The sequence below is a fragment of the Salminus brasiliensis genome, chromosome 24 (genome assembly GCF_030463535.1).
Source record: "Salminus brasiliensis chromosome 24, fSalBra1.hap2, whole genome shotgun sequence".
Taxonomy (NCBI): domain Eukaryota; kingdom Metazoa; phylum Chordata; class Actinopteri; order Characiformes; family Bryconidae; genus Salminus; species Salminus brasiliensis.
The window spans coordinates 14,173,415-14,192,720 of NC_132901.1; the positions used below are offsets into that span (position 1 = coordinate 14,173,415).

At 40.0% G+C, this 19,306-nt stretch overlaps 1 protein-coding gene across 2 annotated transcripts in view; it reads right to left on the reverse strand.

Moving 5' to 3' along the window:
• lrba (LPS-responsive vesicle trafficking, beach and anchor containing) overlaps positions 1-19,306 on the reverse strand; it is a 295,746-nt gene that overhangs the window by 47,568 nt on the left and 228,872 nt on the right. For both annotated transcript variants that reach the window (XM_072669753.1, XM_072669751.1), the window contains 5 exons: positions 18,708-18,823; positions 17,156-17,268; positions 9,510-9,650; positions 5,769-5,888; positions 875-1,027 (listed from right to left, as the gene is read on the reverse strand). In XM_072669753.1, coding sequence (XP_072525854.1) covers positions 875-1,027; positions 5,769-5,888; positions 9,510-9,650; positions 17,156-17,268; positions 18,708-18,823 — 643 coding nt within the window. The remainder of the gene's footprint in view (positions 1-874; positions 1,028-5,768; positions 5,889-9,509; positions 9,651-17,155; positions 17,269-18,707; positions 18,824-19,306) is intronic.

Consider the following 19,306-nt stretch of genomic DNA (forward strand, 5'->3'; position numbering starts at 1 on the left):
CATAATGTAATACATGTAATATGTATGTAAATAGCGGCACAGGCAGTTTTGGCCCTGTTATTGACCCCACAATTGGCCCTGCTCTTACTGGGTGGGCAGGATGTCTCTCTCTTTCCCCTCATCACTCAGAACGATGCTGGTCCGTGCAGGTGTCTGTTTACTGATGCAATACATTCATACTGTAGTATAGTACAGTATAGGACGATAGTGTAGAACAGTATGAAGTAGTGGAGAAGATACAGACACGCACAGTCCAGATTAGCCTAATATGAGTGTAGTACAGTGTGGTATAGTAGAGCACAGTGTAGTGTAGTATAAAGGAACACAGAGTAGTAGTCTAGAGATTAGTATAAGCATAGTTCAGTATAGTGTAATACCGTATTAAAATGTAGTATAGCACAATGCTGCATAGTACAGCTCAGAGTAATCTAGCAGTATAGTATTCTACAGTGTATTTTTTTTAATCACGCCACAACTTTTGGCTAGATTTAATAACAAAACACATTTCAACACGATCCCACAAACTACAGTGAACAGAGAACAATTTTCACCACTGCTGTCCCAACTTGCCCGACTGAAGCTTGGGGATTTTAAGCTTAATTTAAAATTATAGTTTATTCATTTTTTTGTTAGTTCTTTTTTTGTTTAAGTATGATTTTAGAACTATAATCAAACTTTCTGCTTGGAGATACATTTATATTTATACTTTTTTAATGTTGTGTTTTTTAGTATGTTATTTCATGCTTTGCACCTGTGGTCTTTTTTTCCTGTACATTTTTATTATTAATTAATTGTTAACTCTATTTTGTTATTCTTTTAAAATGATTAAAAATATGAATAAAATAAATTTGAAAAAAAGAAAAAAGAGCCATACCAGTCTGTTGATGCGGACAAACTCCTCTGGACTCTTGGCCCAGGGTGGCAGCTCCACATCCGACACCACTGTCCCATCATCCATCACTCCCAGGTTATAATTATTAGAGTTAACAAACATCTCCGGCAGGTAGAAAAACTCAGGAATCAACTCCTACACAATGAGAGAGAGAGAGAGAGAGAGAGAGAGAGAGAGAGAGAGAGAGAGAGAAAGAGAGAGAGAGTTTATTTAATTCACTCCTTTCTCTAGCAATAGCAATACAGCTAGCTATCTAGATAGGCAGACAGACAGAGACAGACAAACTGCCAGACATATCTGACTAACAACACTGATACTTGGATAGTTACAGTTAGATAGCAAAAAGCTAGAAAGACAGACCGATGTACAGCATGTTAGCTAGATAGATAGCAGGCATGCTCTCCAGCCACCTAGATAAAAAAGACAGGCAATAAAAAAACATGTGCATGTTTGAGTGTGTGTGTGTGTGTGTGTGTGTGTGTGTGTGTGTGTGTGTGTGTGTGTGTGTGTGACAAACCAGTAGTGAGAATACAGGACTCATACTTTTTTTTAGACACTATATACGTGTGTGTGTGTGTGTATTGCAGCTGCAGTGATGGGAAACATTACTCCTACAAATTAGACTTGTGTGTTTGTGTGTGTGTGTGTGTGTGTGTTTGAGATGCAGCCACAGTGATGGGAAACATTACTCATAAAAATTAGACTTCAGAAATTAGAGCCACCGCATGTCAGACTGATAAAACACTTCAAACACAGAGACACAGCAATAACACTGACTGAGTAAAAAAAAAAAGGGGGGGGGGTACAGAGACTGTAAGGAAAAAAAAAAAGGACGAGTAACAGATTAATGCATGTAAATGAAAAGGATGAATGTTCAGATGGATGTTCAGATGAACCGATTGGATAAATGACTGATGGACAAATGAATGATCTGATGGATGGACATGAATGGGCATACGAATCATTGCACAGATGGATGATAGGATGTATGGATGGAAAAATGTTTGAATGAATGGATAGATGATGGAAAGGATGAGTAGATGGATGGAGAAATGGGTGATTGGGTGGATGTACAGATGAAATGGATGGATAGATGAAGAGGTGAATGACTGCATGGACAGACAGATGGACGGAGAGAGGTATCATCAGAGGGACAGACCGATGGGAAATCAGAAGAATGTATGTATGGACAGATGATCAGATGGATGATCAGATGGATGATCAGATGGACAGATACATGATCAGATGGATGATCAGATGGACAGACAGATACATGATCAGATGGATGATCAGATGGATGCATGGATTATGACAAATGAATGGATGATGACTGGATGGATAAACGGATGGAAAATAATAGGGACAGGTGAAGGGATGACAGGATAGACATATGAATGGATGTGTAAGTACTGATTGTTCTGTTAATAAGTGTGACAGTTTGCAGTCATTGAGCTCCCCTGCAGTGCTGTAATGACTGTAATCTGACTGTGATTAAGGGCGAAGAGGTTGAGGACTGAAGCAGAATACACTGCTGAGTAAACCCTATTTACACTCACACACTCTCACGCACTGTCTGCACGGTTTATGCAGAGTTTTAACCAAAGCAGGTGTTACATTACTGCCCTGTTTACCTTCTCTCCAAACAGAGGATGCTACAACCCCTCACACCTTACACACACCCATATATAAATACAACTAATTGGTTATAAAGTGACTGTTTAGTTTGTTTAGTAGCTCAGAGTTCATTAAGACTCCACACAGAGCTGTGGTTATACAGGTGACGATTTAAGACTGCAATGTTAAAGCCATGTATTAGGACCTCCAGCTGTATTCTATTAGTTTCTCCACATAAAATATCCCACTCTACATGAATATACTGACTAACTTCATATTAACTGAACTAAGACAGTATTTTCTAGTAAAAGCTGATTAAAAGATGACAATTACTGATTGGTGAATGGTTTGTTTTTCTTACAGATTGGAATTGTTGAGAGAGTTTCTACTGAAGGCTTGGAGGCTTCAAGCTTATCATCTAAAGCATTAGATTATATCCACACTGAGTGCTGAATTTACACCCGAACTCATTCATGTCTAACAGCTACATCAAAGTTTATTCTAACTGATGTAGAGTGAAATGCTGTACATGTTCTTGCTCAATTTCTTTAAACAGGCCTTATATTGTCAATAACAAGCTTTTGACTAGATCTGAATATTTACCATGAAATTGAGCAGAGAATTATGTTTCTTTAAAATATTTTTGCTTTATAACTTTTCTGTTTTAAATAATTAAAATTTTCAAAATAATTCTTTTGATTTTTGAAAAGAAAACAATAATAATAATAAACTTATTTGATAGACCACTTTTGAAACATGTAGCACCTAAAAAAGAAACTTTTAACTTAGTTATTTTTGTTCATTTGTCATATCAATATTTATTTTTATTTGCTAAATTTAACATCCTGAAAAAAAAACATCATATAAATGTGCCATGTTTGAGGTTTTATTTTTTTCCCCATGGTATTAAATTGAGCAAATAAACAGAAGTTGTGCATTAGGATGTGTTTTTTCTAGAGGATGTACACTCAGAACGTCAGTCATATAGGAACACATGAATACGTGAAGGGTGCGTACAACAATATATGCGTACGTAAGTTATCCAAACTGTATGGATTTTTTTGTATTAATTTAAAAACACAAATAAAATCAATGCCCACTGGCACAGCTCACAATCAGGAGCATTATGCCACCAGCAAATCTGTCTGATTAGGTGTATTTGTTTGAACGACCCCTGCTCACAGCTTCACAGGAGTGAGAGTGGCCAATTAGGTGAGCAAACAAACACGGCCTGTGCTCCCCACCCTCCCCCCTCCACCCCCTCTTGCACTCTGCCTCTCTTTAAAACGGCAAGTCTTTAAAACAAAAAGGTCGGTGCTTTACGATGGCACCAGGCGCCCCGCGCCTCACCCGCGTAAATTTACCTCCTCGGCTGGCGACGCGCAGACCCGGGACCCCTTAAGCGGTGGAGGGGTGAGTACCGGGGGCTGGCGGATAGGGCTATTATGTGCAGTGGCCCCATAAGCAGGTCTGGTCAAAGGGCAAAACCTGTGATCCAAAATCCTGTCCTGCTGCGGGTCAGCGGAGAGTAGTGCCCCTCGGCCCCAGCTTAGGGCCCCTCTAATTCCCCTAAGGGGAAACGTCCAGCAGCCTTTTCTAGCATGCTTTTTCGTGGGTGGGGGGGTGAGGGCTTGGGTGAAAGGTCAGACTGGATACTGGCCTGGCTAGAAGTGGACAGGATCAGGGACCATTATTGTCCGCTTCAGCCCTGGTTACAAAAAACTGCCAAAGGCTTTTTTCACCCTTTTGTAGGAAACAGGGGGTGGGTAATGGGGTAGAAGCATTTTCAGCAACTTTGAAAGCTGATTAACACATCAAACCGAACAATAACGCTAATAATCGTCTATAGATGCAATTTCATAATTCTGCATGGCTAAATGGTCAGAAAAGTGATCCAAACACAGCCTAAGCTTTTGTGCACACTCCATTCAGGTTGAGAAATCCTGTTATGTTGATCTGCAGTGACAACCTCGAACCGGCTTCTTTTGTAATCAAGTGTTAGGCAGTAATGCGATCCACATGTTTTATTATCAAAAGGAGAGTAATCAGGCTGGAGGAACCGCAGAGGAACCGCTGAGGACCGGCAGGTCTGGACCGGCACAGTCCAACTGCGCATTCGTAATGAATATTTTAAAAGGTCTGGACACTTGTTAAAGTCGAACGGCGAGGGTTTCTGAGGGCCACAGTGCTCTTGCTTTGCTTTCGGACAGAAGGGTGAAGTGGTCCGAGGTTCACGCTGGGGTTACCTGCTATGAAGGGTCTTTTTTTTTTTTTTAAGAGGGGGTTCAAAATCGAGATTAGCCAAAAGCTTTGATCAGAAAGGCTTGACGCTTTCATGGTAGCATGACAAGGATTGCTTGTGACCGTACATGTGCTGGGGTGTGTGTTTATGGAAGGGGTGACGGGGGCAACAGGGGGCAGAAAGCTGCTGTGTTGCCGTGGTAACTGCCCCAGCTCCAGCCCCAGCGGGCTCCGGTTACCGGGAGGAAGTGTGCTTGCCGCAGGAACTTCTAATCACGTAATGGTCTCCACATTGGAGAAACAGAAACGATGAAAACCAAAACCTGACTGATGCCTGATTGACTGGAAATACGAGAGTGTGTGGCTCAGTGCGTGAACACAGCCCTATTACTGCTTATGGAGCTGCGGATGCCGCTGTATTTAGACACTTACATGCTATGAGACATGAAGTTTACTTACAGTAAAAGTATAAAAGGCCTGTATTTGTGTATGTGTCAACAAAATATTACAGGCTAATATATTTAAATGCTTAAGCTAACATTTGTTGTGGCTTATTTTCTTTACTTTCGCAAAATTGTGCAGTAAAGCAATAATAATAATAATAATAATTATTATTATTATTATAAAATAGAAACCATGCAATATCTTCAATACTTATTCTACAGAACCAGTGCGTAGTTTATGGCTAAATAATATATCCATTTGTCTATTTGTGTACTTAATGTTATATTTAATGTTAAGATATGAGCCAGTAAATCTGGCACATATTATTTTACTGAAGTTTTGGTTTATACATTAGCATACTTTTTTCTTAGCAAAAAAAAGAAAGTTTAATAAAGTGCAAAAATATCAGTTTTACCCTCCACTACACCTTTGTTAGCAACTGGTGGTGAGTACAGTGACAAAAGTATGATAAAATAACACTTTTCAACCATTTAGATTGTGTGGGCACAGATAACTCAATTTTATCTACATAAAAAGCTTAAGAAGTGTGCAAGTGTGTGTGCGCACGCATGTATACCTTAACATCGGATGTGTCCCTCTGGCAGTTCCTCCAGGCTCTGGAGATGGAGGAGAATGTTCGGTCAGCGTGGTCAAACTTTCCTCCTTGGAAATTCAGGAAAAAGGTTGTGAACGGCTCCTGAGAGAAAAATTCCAGAAGACAAACTGAATCAGCATCCACACACACATATACACCACATGACATGTTGTGACTCAGATCAGCTCACAGATTCAAGCACATCTTTAATCGGGGTTCAAAAAGTGCTCGGCAAGTAAACACAGCCAAGCACTTTCTCTCCAAGCCTGACCGGAACGGCGCCAAATTTTGATTCCAAGCTCAACCTGAGCCAAACGGAATTCCGTCTGAAGCTAACATGAACCAGCCAATCATCAACCAATCATAATTACCCAGTAGTGACAATAACAGCCATCACTGGATCACAGACAACAAAATATTAAGTGCACAATCCGAATCAGACAAGATCGGAAGCATCTGATGTTGCTCCAAACAAGAAATCAGACAGTTTGTATCCTGATTCTGGAGGACCTGGGTTACAGATGACACTTTCTTTCATTTAAGGTTCTTGAATTTCAGGTGGATCTCATGTTTTATCTGAGAAGTAAAAAAACAGTAGATTGGATCATTAAATAGCAAATATTAGTATTATTTTGTTGTAATAACAGCAAAAATCTGTAAAAGTTAGCAATGTGGCTAATTTGTGGTTGTTGTTTCCAGTCTATCTGGTTAGGCCTAGCTACAACAATATAGTCAAGCTAGTTAGCATAGCATTTCAAACTGGACTCTCATTTGAGTAAATAATTCATTAAATAAACTTAAGCAATTAACTGTATACGAAAGTAAAAAAATGACACCAGTAGAGTACAATGTACTTTACTAAAGGTAAAGTTTTGAGTAGAATAAACAATAATTCACATGCTTTGGAATCCTCTGTACCATCCGTTAATCCTCGCTGCTGCTCGTTGAGTTAAGCGGGCTGTTTTCTATTAACACCACAGTGCAGTGCAGACTAATCCTGAATTAGCTCAGTAAATGACTTCCTCTTCTCAATAAAAGCCCTGAATATCTATAGAACCCTGCAATTACCCCTGCGTCACACCATCAGTGTATTATTTGCTGGATTCTAATCATGCTTAATCTTGTTGGTGCAGAATCAATAGCAGCATGGCAGAAAAAACGCCCTAATTATAGTCAGGATGCTGGAGCTCGGCTGAATAAAAGCCGGTGTCCGTCTCTGTCCTGCACTGCCCGGAGCGGGTGATGTGTGTTTATCCAATAGAGCAGCATGGAGGCTGTTTGCTGAAGAGGCTTTAGGATAAGCCTGATAATAATGTGAGGAATCAATGCAACGGCCCAACAGGGACCGGCCATGAAAGTGAGATACTGTAACAATTACAGACCCGGTCACCACTTACTGACCTTTATATATACACACACACACACACACACTTGTATTTGTGAATGTGTACATCAGACTGATTGTACATAAGGTTCAAAAGTTCTAATTGACTGCTTTCTAACTAAACTGTTGGGTTAATGTGTACTCTAGGAAAATATCTAAAATATCTAAATTTAATATAAGAATTAGATTAGTAAGTCGCTTTATTTATCCTTCAGTATCAAACAAGCTGTTTTTGTTACTAATTCTTTAAGACTGATGTGAAGACTAAGATGAATGATCTCTGGTTGTATGATTGTCCTGTATTGCACCTCATTCAAAAAGCACACCTGAGAAGCATGACATTACTGGGGCAGCCCTATTACTTGAGCTGTGAAAACTGTGTAAAGTAAAGTACAGTATAGTGTAACTAAACTGTGTTAGGATTCTATACTGTTTTTCATAATAATTCGACCATTACTCTTTTGGAACTGATCCAGTGCCTCGTGAAATGTCACATTTCACAATACCTGAATTCAATATATTATTGAATATATTCTGTTTCACATATTCATTACAAAACCACGTCATTCATCATGAATTCTCACGTTTCTTTACAATACAATTATTTTGGTGGGATTCACTATTATTCTCTATTATAATAAATATATTATATTGCGTGAGCACTAAATATGACTGTAACTCCCTCTCTGTGTGCTTGAGGTGCGGTGGAACGAGAGTAAAATGAGGGATGTGTTGTGAATTTGTTAGTATGCAGATAAGGCCCATATTTCAGCTCGGCGTAAATCACTCTGGCTTACCCTACACACACACACACACACAATTATAAATAGCAATTAGCCGTGATGTGCAATGCTGCAAATCATACGATGAGTGTGCTATTAAACACTGTGGCGACGGGCTGGACAGGTGGGATCCTGACTGCTTTGGTGTGATGTGCTGTAAACACAGTAAGCTAATGCTGGAGAGTGCTTAAACACTGCGTTTCAACCACATCACTGACAGCGTTTACACACGTTTACACACGCCGGTTAAATTTAGATCAAAACATGTTTACGCTCTCACAAAAATTCACTTCAACAATTATTAACACTAAATATGATGCATATATGATGTAGCGCTTCATTTCTGCACTTCATTAGAATGTTTGTAAGGATGGTGTGTGTGTAGTGCATGCAGCGACATCATGGTAAAACTGCTGTACTGAGTGTATAGGTAGAGTATGTTTTTGTTTATGTATACATACTTTTACATATTTACATATTTAAAACAGCTACACTTTTGTTCTTTAAAACTATCTTACAAGTACAAAAGTATTGGGACACCTGCACATTCACTGATTCTTCAGAAATCAAAATGTTTAAAAAAAATTATCTATGTTGGAGTAACTGTTTCTAATGCCCAGGGAAGGCTTTCTTCTAGATTTTGGAGCATTGCTGTGAGGATTTGACTGCTTTAGCAACAAGAATGAGGTCAGAATGCTGGATGATGACCAACCCACCTTATCCCCAACTTCACAAACCACCTCAAAAGTACTGGATGGTGCACCATCATTCTAGAGAACACAGTTCCACTGCTGTCTGTAAACCAGCGGTGGCCCCACACATTCGAAAGGTTTTCTCTGGTTTGTTCTTAGCAAGGCAGCAAAAATAAGTACTGCTGTGAACGGATTTCCCACTGAGTTTGACAGCGCTCTGAGCAATTAAGTGAGTGCAGTTTTGTTCTGACGGTTTTAACAAAACTAAAAATGGTGGGGTTTTGAAGAGTGGTGGGTTAAATGCTGCCCCGTGGTTCTAGAAGACATGCTGTAATCGTTAGATTTACATTTGACGACGATTGTAAATTGTAAATTGACACTCAGCAGAACACGCATATGGCTGCTATAGGAGAGCCAAATTGTATTTTAACACCTACTAAAAGCATTTGTATGGTCTGTGTTCATTATAAAACATTTACATTTACGGCATTTAGCAGACACTTATATGCAGAACGATTTACAAAAGTGCTTTGCTATTTACCCAAGAAAAACCTCAGCTAGTTTGAAAAGGCAAAAAATTCAAAGGTGCCTCTAAGTTTAGACACTGCTAACACAATGCCAATACGGTGACCACTCTGCTATTCGCCCAAGTACTCTCGGAAGAGGTGGGTCTTCAGTCTGCGTTTGAAGACAGCGAGTGACTCCGCCGTTCGGACACCCAGGGGAAGCTTGTTTCACCACTTTGGTGCCAGGGCAGAAAAAAGCCTGGACGCTTGTCTCCCGTGGATCAAACAACAACGTAGCATAAAACGATGTAGCATAAAACAACATAGCGTGTGAGTGAGAGAGAAGGACAGATACTCACAATCCTCAGCAGCCACATCATAGTGAAACTGGCGGTGGAGTAGTGTGTGCCATAGTGGAATTTGGGCACCTGCTCGTCTTCCCATGATTCGAAGCGGTCGGAGAAGAAGGCGGCTCTCTTTGGGTTCAGGGCACCGATCGGCTGTCGGGAGAGGAATGCACATAAAAACGTCAGCAAAAACAACAAACACACATTCTGAGTTTTGACTATGTGGTAAGCAGTATGTAGAAAGCACAATGTATACTTAGAACCAAAAAACAGTAAATGGGTAGCTACTCAAGTCTTGGAAAAAAAGGGTCCAATGATGCAAGTGCAGCAGTGTTAATGTTAATGTTAATATCTGTGTGTAATAACCTGTTAATTTCTCACTATTAAGACTAGTAAATGGTCTAGGCCTTACAATATTAGTGTGCAGTAATGCAATTGGGACTCAACCGGTGTGTTCATCTAGGGTATAAACCTCCCCCACACTTTGATTTGATTAAGATTTGTTGAACATTATCATCATCACATTATTTAAACATTTCATAACTGATTGTGGACTAATCTTGAATTGTTCGATTGTTTCAATTTTACACCTTTACTTCATGTAAGTGTTTATGCGTGTATGTGTCTGTTTTTAAAAGCTTGGCTGTTGTAGTGTGTGTGTGGAAATCCTCAGAGATGAATAAAGGTCAGTCACAGTCCCATTTCTCAATAAGAGGGTTTTGTTAGTGTAAATATTTTATCTTTATGTTAAGGGCGAAGGGAAACAGAACAAAGGGAATATATTCCAAATGTGCACTGGAACCCGCATTAATATTGGATGATGTTATTTTGAAGATCAATCAGATTCAGCAGCATATAAAAAGCCCCCTGCAGCTGATTGGAGGGGAAAGAACAAATGCATCACAGCGGCGTAGGGAAGTGTAGCTTTAATAACTGCGTACGGCGGCAGCACGCTCCATCACTCTATTGATCCTCAGCATTAATTCTGCATTGATCTGCAGAAGTCGATAGATTCTGTAGCTATGGAGACCATTACTTAAATTCTCCTTCATAAAGAAGCTTATTGTCCTCCGCAATCTTTATTATGCCCCCCTAGTGACCGTGCACACTCGCGCACACACCCACATACTCCAGCTTTGATCTAATGGAATGATGGTGTTGTCTAAAACAAGCAGTAAAAGGATAGAGATCGATTCCGTAGCGGTGTCAAACTGGTCTGCCATTCAGACAGCATCTCTAGTATTGATCCCAATGCTGCTGCTACTATGCATGTTTCCCAAAAACAGACAACAGAATGAAGACGTCTCATTCCGTGGGCAACGTCACGTCCATATAAGGAACTGCAGGTCTAAGCTATGTGTGTCAATGGGAGCGAATATGAAATCTCCATTAGCTAGCAGTAGCTATAGTAGCAAGCGATGTGGACTATGATGCTAATGTAGCTAGTACGCAAATCCCTTAACTTCAGCCATGCTGCTTCTGCTGCAGTAGGTAGCAGTGGTAGTACAGTGGGTTACAATGCTAACTTAGCTAGCAACATCTGCAAATCTCTAGAGTGAGTGTTTTTACTGCCAGAACAAGGGAAATGTCATTGTCCACACTGCATCTAATAAACACATAATTAGTACAGTCTCTCATTAGGGTTCAATATTAATAACACTCTAATGTAGGTATTGTGATATACACTGAGGTGGAGCTACAGTTTCTCATTAGGGTGAATATTAATAACACTCTAAATGTAGGTATTGTGATATACACTGAGGTGGAGCTACAGTCTCTCATTATGGGTGAATATTAATAACACTCTAAATGTAGGTATTGTGATATACACTGAGGTGGAGCTACAGTTTCTCATTAGGGTTGAATAATAATACCACTCTAAATGTAGGTATTGTGATATAAACTGAAGTAGTGCTACAGTCTCTCATTAGGGTTAAATATTAATAACACTCTAAATGTAGGTATTGTGATATACACTGAGGTGGAGCTACAGTTTCTCATTAGGGTGAATATTAATAACACTCTAAATGTAGGTATTGTGATATACACTGAGGTGGAGCTACAGTCTCTCATTAGGGTGAATATTAATAACACTCTAAATGTAGATATTGTGATATACACTGAGGTGGAGCTGCAGTTTTTTTCATAAGGATTGAATGGCAAGCTTGACCAAGCTCACAACAGCAGCTATGGATGAATGCAGCAGAAGAAGGGGCATGGATTAATTTGCATTCTTGAGCTTTTTTCACATGTATGCATATGTAGAAGCACTTTTGTATAATATGGTGTAAGCTTATGCCTGATTTAACCATAAAAGGTTAATTATATTCCACTAAGTCCAACAGATTGATAATTAAATCTGGGGAAGATTCCCTTAATAGAGGATTTGTAATCTTAAATACCAAAGCCTCAATTACACTCATTTAAAATGTAATAGACTCACACTGCATTTGCCTGCATTAATATTAAGCCCTTGTGTGTGTGTGTGAGAGTGTGTGTGTGTGTGTGTATGTGCGTGCGTGTGTGTGTTACGCTGACAGTGACACATTGCGGCACAGTGCTGGTAGCAATCGTGCTGAGCACACACGCTGAATTAAACATTACAGAGATTCCGCTGATTTATTGGGGCAATAACGGCGCCCTCATTACAGAAAGAAAAGAGCACAAGGGATAAAAAACGTCTCTGTCACAGCTCAGTGTGTCTGTGTGTGTGTCTGTGTGACATCTCAAGAGTGCTCCATACTGTTTACTCCTCTAAATTAGCAGTGCAGACACATGCCTCAGACGGGATTCTGAAGACGGCGCAGTAGATCAGGGGCATCCCTGCTTTGTCCAAATACTCCTATTCTCCAATTCTACCTCTCTACCATACATATCCTCCTCCTTGTGCTGCGGAAACCTTATATTGTGCATTTGTCCCCATACGCACTTCAAATGTCAATGTCCATTCCTTTCAATGTCCCAATGTCTTTGTCCCTTGTCTTTTATTGTCCCATGTTCTTGGCCCCTTCCCTCTGCATGCATCGCCTGATCCCTTCCTCCTTTCCCCTCGTCCCCTACGACCCGCAAATTCCCATGTCCCTTCTTTCTTTGCCCATTTTCTGTGCTCTTAGATTTTTGTCCTCTCATTCTCCTGTTCCCTCGGCATCAGTACTCTTGTCCCCTTGTCCCCACCACTAATTCAATAACTATGACCTCATACACTATTCCCTTTCCCCATCACCTGGTCCCCTGTCCGCTGTTCTGGTGCTTCTTTATCTGTGCCCTTCTATGTACACTTTCTTTTGTGCTTCTTCTCTTCGCTCCTTGTTCTCTCTGCCCAAACATATATCTGCTATTGTGCCCTCATTCTCTGTCCCCTTGTCCCTAGTCCACTTTCCCATGCCCTCCTGTTCCTTTCTACCCTATTTCTCTATTCCCTTTTCCCTGTGCTCTCGTCCTTGGTCCTTTCCCCTTGTCCCCATCCCTACTTTGCCCTGTCTCTCTTACTCATTCTTTTCCCTGTGTGCCCTCATTCCCTATTCTTTTCTCCTGTACGGCTGTACAGTGATGTAGTGAACACAGGAGACTGAGTTAATACGCTCCGGTAGTGCTGCTGAATATTTCTCCACTGACGGCTCAGTAAATGCACTGCCCTGGTGTTTTTAATTAGATTGCAAATCAGGGCTTTCAAACAGCAGCACTGGCTGCAAGTGCCACAACACTGCGCTCTGAGATGTCTTATAGCCTTAAGAGTGTTTTTCAAGGATTTTGGTGAGGAGAAGGGGAAAAAACGCAACCCCAGACTGGCAGTTAAAATAAAAGAAAGAATATGTAAAGGGAAATGGAGACATTATAGATCTGACCCTATATGTTCCACAGGTCACCACCCTCTGTACTATAAAAGAGTCAGTCCAGACTAAGGAGAACGTTCTGCTTCAAACAGCAAAACAAAAACTTGAATCCCCTTTTCTCATTGGTAGCACGCTGCTGCTACCTTTATCCACAGCGCTACAGTGTGTGAAGTCAGCAGCAGCAGCAGGAGGAGCAGCAGCAGGAGCTCTGTTAGTGTTAGCTGTGCTGTATGTGTGCAGCGCGGGGGACAGAGGGGTTAGAGTTTATGATAAGAGAGCAGCGGGGTCGCGCTGACAGGGACGGGGGAACATAAATTGGAGCCGCTGGTTTCCATGTTGGGGGGGTGGGGTGGGGGGTGTGTGACAGTGTGTGTGACGCTGAGTCTATAGCAATTTCACCCCACAATGTCAGAGGTCTCACATGACCTGTTTCTATCACCACAGCGACGGGACACACACATACACACACATTACAGAGAGCATGCTGTTATGGTCCACTGGTCATACACTGATATCGCTCGTGTCGACAGCATGAATAAACCAGCTGTAATAAACACACACACACACACACACACACACACACACACACAGCAAAGTAGGCTTTACTCTCTTGTCGTTTTCTTTTTTCTATCATTATCAGTTTCTCTCTTTTCTCTCACATCTTTTCACCCTCTCTCTTGCTTTCTGTCTCTTTTCTATTTCAGTTCTCTCTGGTCCTCTTTTCTCTCTCTCTTCTCATTGAATGAACAATAGAGGTAAAGCTGTCAAAACTGCAAAAGAGAGTAAGAGGAGAGGGAGGCCGAACTGTTTGCACGTGTGTGTGGTTTTAAGCTAGTGAGCAAATCGTAGCACACTCAAGACGGTATAACCTTCCAGACTGTGACAAGCTGTGTGTGTCGGCTGGTAAAAATGAAAAGAGACTGTGACAGGAAAGCTACACTACACACACACAGACACACACACCTGCCTGCACTAGAGCTGCTACTATTCTATTAAGGTGATTGCCACAGCTGCTCATTGTCATTACCCTCCCTATATACAAAATGATTGAAAACGATTGAAACTGATCCAGAACGATCCAAAATGCTTCCAAAGGCTTAAAATTGGGAATTATTCAATTAGATTATAATCCACAGGATTTACAGAATTAATTTAGTCATAAAATCTAAAATTAGACAACTTATTTGATTACGATTCTTCAGTAGGTGTAATAGGTGTTACATTTAGTATATAATAACATCTACAATAATAAGTTGTATAAGTTGTAACTAGCTCTGGATTAAAATGTGAAATGTATTAAGCTATCACTTTATCTTAAAAAAGAATATTTTATATTGTTTATTTGGATGATAATTGCTGTTTGGGTGTCTGTTCTTTACTAAAAGAATAAAAAAAACACGGCAGAAAAATACAGAAAATTTAGAGCTTGAGTGGACTATTGTGTGTGTGGAGTTAAGGCCTGCTCGACTCCATCCATCCGGCAGCATCAGTGCAGTAAATCAGCCGTGTTTCTGCTAAAGTGAGTAAATGTAAGTTTTAAAGCTGTAAAAGTCAGCTCTGCCCGGCGTCCATCTTCCATTAACTCTGTCTCTCTGCGCTCCTCGAACTGATTTATTCTGCCATTTTTTGGATGGAAGCGGATTCCTCACTCCATCATCTGCTGTCCTCCCTGCCCTGGAACGCCATTAGGGGGGGATGGATGGACGTTTCGGGGGGACTGGCATGCTTTCACGTTGGGACGGGAGGAACAAAATGTGTTTTAAACACAGAATGATAGCGGTACAACTCTGCATGCAGAGCATAAAGAGCATTCTTTTGGAGGAGTGTCGTACATGAGGGATTCAAAAAGAGACCCACAAAACCTAGTTTCGGCTCTTAAAAAGGGATGTGAGCTACCAGCACAAGACTGAGCAGCGGTATTAACTCTTGTTTATGTCTTTTAAAGGCCTCTTACTTCCTGTTATTTCTGACATCGCTGATACTACAGGTGGAATATGCAGATTATAAACTATTTTGAACAAAACTTTCTGTATATTATTGTTTTCTATATTTTTTTTCCTCAAACCTGTCCATACAAAAATGTAAATTACAATTGTCAATACATAACTAAGTTTAAATCAGGCTTATTTATAGTGTCTTAATTAAGGTTAGCTGTAGATTAGTGCATATTAGTGCAGATGGGTCAGACCTAAGTCTGTCCACTCTGCATCAAACTTAGCCCTGCCCTTGAGCAGATTGTTTATGTACAATACTTTTTTTCTGTGAATATATCTATTTTTTCCCCTTATATGCAGGTCTGTTTATTTGTACATGTATATGTACAGTGCCTGTTTTATGTATATCTTTATTTAAGTTATTTTTTGTTTGTTTATTTTATTGTAAACTCTTATCTGCAACCTTGTTTATTTATGCACCATGTTTGGTTCTGCACATACATTTTCTTGACTTGCCATGGCCCTATGAAATAAACAGTGCCTAGCTGTGAAAGTAGAGTAAAAGGAGCCATGAAAGAGAGCAGAGGGTGAAGAAGTGAAGCAGGTTCCACTCAGAGACAAAGGCAGGGCTGAAGCAAGCTGTGTGTGTGTGTGTGTGCGTGTGTGTGTGTGTGTGTGTGTGTGTGTGTGTGTGCTGTTAGCCCAAACAAAAGCCACATTAATTGGCTCCTTAGGGAGAGCAGGCAGCCAGAGGAGGGGAGGGGGGTGGAGGGTAGGACATGACATCAAATACAAACAGCTAAAGAGCTACCCTACACACACTGACATCACCCTCTACAGTGATCCCTGTGTGTGTGTGTGTGTGTGTGTGTGTGTGTGTGTGTGTGTGTGTGTGTGTGTATACACCCTCTTTACCAGTCTACAGTCTGTGTGGGAGTAAAATGTGAAGTGTGTAGCTCAGAGCTTTCGGCTCACTTGTTGAATTTAGCCCTGCAGTATTCAAGTGATTATTGCCTATCTATAAATGAGGGGTTAGTCTGATTAGACAGGACTAGAACTAATATTCTTAGAAACTGCTTTATTTTATTTTGGAGATACTTTTATATCTAATTAAGTTTTTAAAATGTGTAGGGTTAGCATATTCAAATCAGAAAGAAAGAAATAAAGAAAAACACTAATTAAAAACATTAGCCCCTCCCACAAAGTTTTAGTTTTTTTTAACAATAATATGCCACTTTTGAATGGACCATTTGACCTGATGGTCCTTTCATACTGAGCTTTGAGTGGGCTTATATTATTTGTTTACAAAGCTGCTGATATTAGCAACATCAATGCTAAGATTCTATTATTAAGGTTTCACTGAGCAAATAAAAACTTACTGTTGAGATAAAAAAGCTTTTTAGTTCACATTTTTACATGTGCCTTGTACAGTATTGTATATTCCACCTCTTGAAAAGTGCTAGAGTGATGAGACTATCAGGTAGAGAACGGTTGTACTGCACATTTGGCTGTAATCTGTTCAGACACAAGCTGCATTAACAAGACAATGTCGACAAGCAAACAAAACAATCAGATTGAGACACTTTTACATATGTGCTAATGTCAGGAAGCATTTGTTGTGTATACAGACTAGTTATTGGGGGTCTGCAGACCTTCGGTTTTACAAAAAAATGATAGAAAAGCAGCGTCCCAATATATCGTTCCATTTCTTTTCATTAACAGTAAAGCTTCATTTATTCTGTACATTTGGATGAAAAGAGAGATTGTACTGTATCAGCGTGAATCTGTGCCAGTCAGGCAGTTTACATAGGACTGTGTACCTTAATTAAATAAAAGTTAAATAAATAAATAAAGACCTAAAATTATTTTAAATGTGTGTGTGTCTGTGTACCTTGGACAGGTCCCTGTAGTTACTGGGCAGTGTAAGGTCCAGGTCCTCAGTATCGTAGTTGGTGATAACCCAAGGGAACACCGGGTACTGATTTAGGTCATTGAATGTACGGCCTGGAGACACATAAAAAAACAAAAATATAATTACAAATTAACAACATTTGATACTGAACAAATTCAATATTAGGACCTTCTAAAAATACAATGTGTCATTTTATAATTTTTAATCTTACTCTTTTTACTTTTACTATTTACACATTTACACTGAACTGCCACTGTTAAAAACCTCTACCTTGTCTACCTCTACCTACTGTCCACTTTATTACAAACTTCTAGTTTGTGGTTCCACTCACTGGCCACCTACTGGCCACATAAACAAACATCCAGTCAAGAGTGACTCTGTAGGCAGAACTGACTACTGATGATACATATATACAGTGAACACATTTTGTTACGTTGAGGCCTCATGCTAAAATATCTGGGTAAAATCAAGCCTTCCCCCATCATTCTGCACTTAATGCCCCATAATGACAAACTGAATTTTGGAATTTGTAGCAAATTTGCATTTATTAAAAAGGAAATAACCTATTTTTTTAAGTAAAGGATGTCAATTACTATGACACTTTTTATGAAAATTTAGCTCTAGGGGGCACCTATTTCTCTTGATCAACTTCCACCAGTGGTAAATTCAGTTGATTGGACCTTGTTTGAAAAGACACACCTGTCTATATAAGGTCTCACAGCTGAACACACATATCAGAGCAGAAACCAAGCCGTGAGGAGGAAAGCGTGTGGAGTTTACAAAAAAGAGTGAAGCATGGTGGTGGCATCATGCTACGGGGGTGTTTATCAGCAGCTGAGACTGGGCAACTGGGCAGGGTTGAACTGGGGAATGCTGAACGAAGCTAAGTACAGAGATATACTTAGCTTCGAAAAAACCTGATCCAGATCACTCAGGATCTTAGACTGGGCCAAAGGTTCACCTTCCAACAAGTCAATGTTCCTAAGCACACATCCAATACAACACAGAAGTGGTTTAAGGACAACTCTGTGAATGTCTTTGAATGGCCCAGTCCTGAGTTATCTCTAGAGAGACCTGAAATTGGCTCCCCATAGACGGTCCCCATCCAACCTGAGAAAGTGAAAGATCTGCAGAGAATAAAGGCAGAAAATCCCCAAATCCAGGTGTGCAAACCTTGTGGAATCATGCCCAAGAAGACTGGAGGCTGTAATCTCTGCCAAACTTGCTTCAACTAAGTATTGAGCACCATACTTATGTCAAGTCAATACAATATTTTTTAGTTTAGTTTTTAGTATTAATTAGTTTTTCCTTTTCAAAATATTTAGAAAAAAATCTAAAACTATGTTTTTACTTTCTCATTATGGGCTATTTGAGAGCAGGATAACGGGGAAAAACTATATATTTTTTATTTTAGCACAAGGCTGCAACATAAAATGTGAAAAAGTGGGGTCTGAGAGCTTTCCGCATACATTTTCTATATATAGAGGACCTATATGATGTACCTGTTAAACTGATGTTTAGATGTGCGTACCTGAGATGGTGTTGAGAAAGATGAGGTATTCGAAGTTCGAAATTTCTCGTCTCTGCCAACGCTGGGTCATAGTAGAGGCTTTGAACAACTGCTTAGGACTGGCCAGAGAAATCCTCCTGCATCACCACCAAAACAACAGCAGCAATGTTCACAGTAAGCAATAAATATTTACGTATTCACTTAAATATAAAAAGTGCAGTTGAGAATGACATTAAATCAGAAAAAATATTAAAGTTAATCAGAATGAGAATTTGTGCTGAGCAGAACTGATTAAATTCAGTGTAGCAATACTAACAGACTAATGGACATTGAACTATCACTCAAAATCGAGGAAGAGACTAATGCTGACAAGATCACCATGCAACCACATCATTGAGCACTGATGTTTGATGTGCACATCAGTTTTCGACAAACAACAACAGACATCAGTTTATACCCCTCTAATATCTGTGAGTATGAGCTGAACTATTAGTCTATTAGAGGTTTGGCAAAGTTTGATTCGACTGAACCATAAATATCTGACTGCTGTGTTTCTGTTCCATATAAGACTGTGAGAAGGCGGCTTTGTGATTGTGAACAGTCTTGGCTCAGATCTGGAC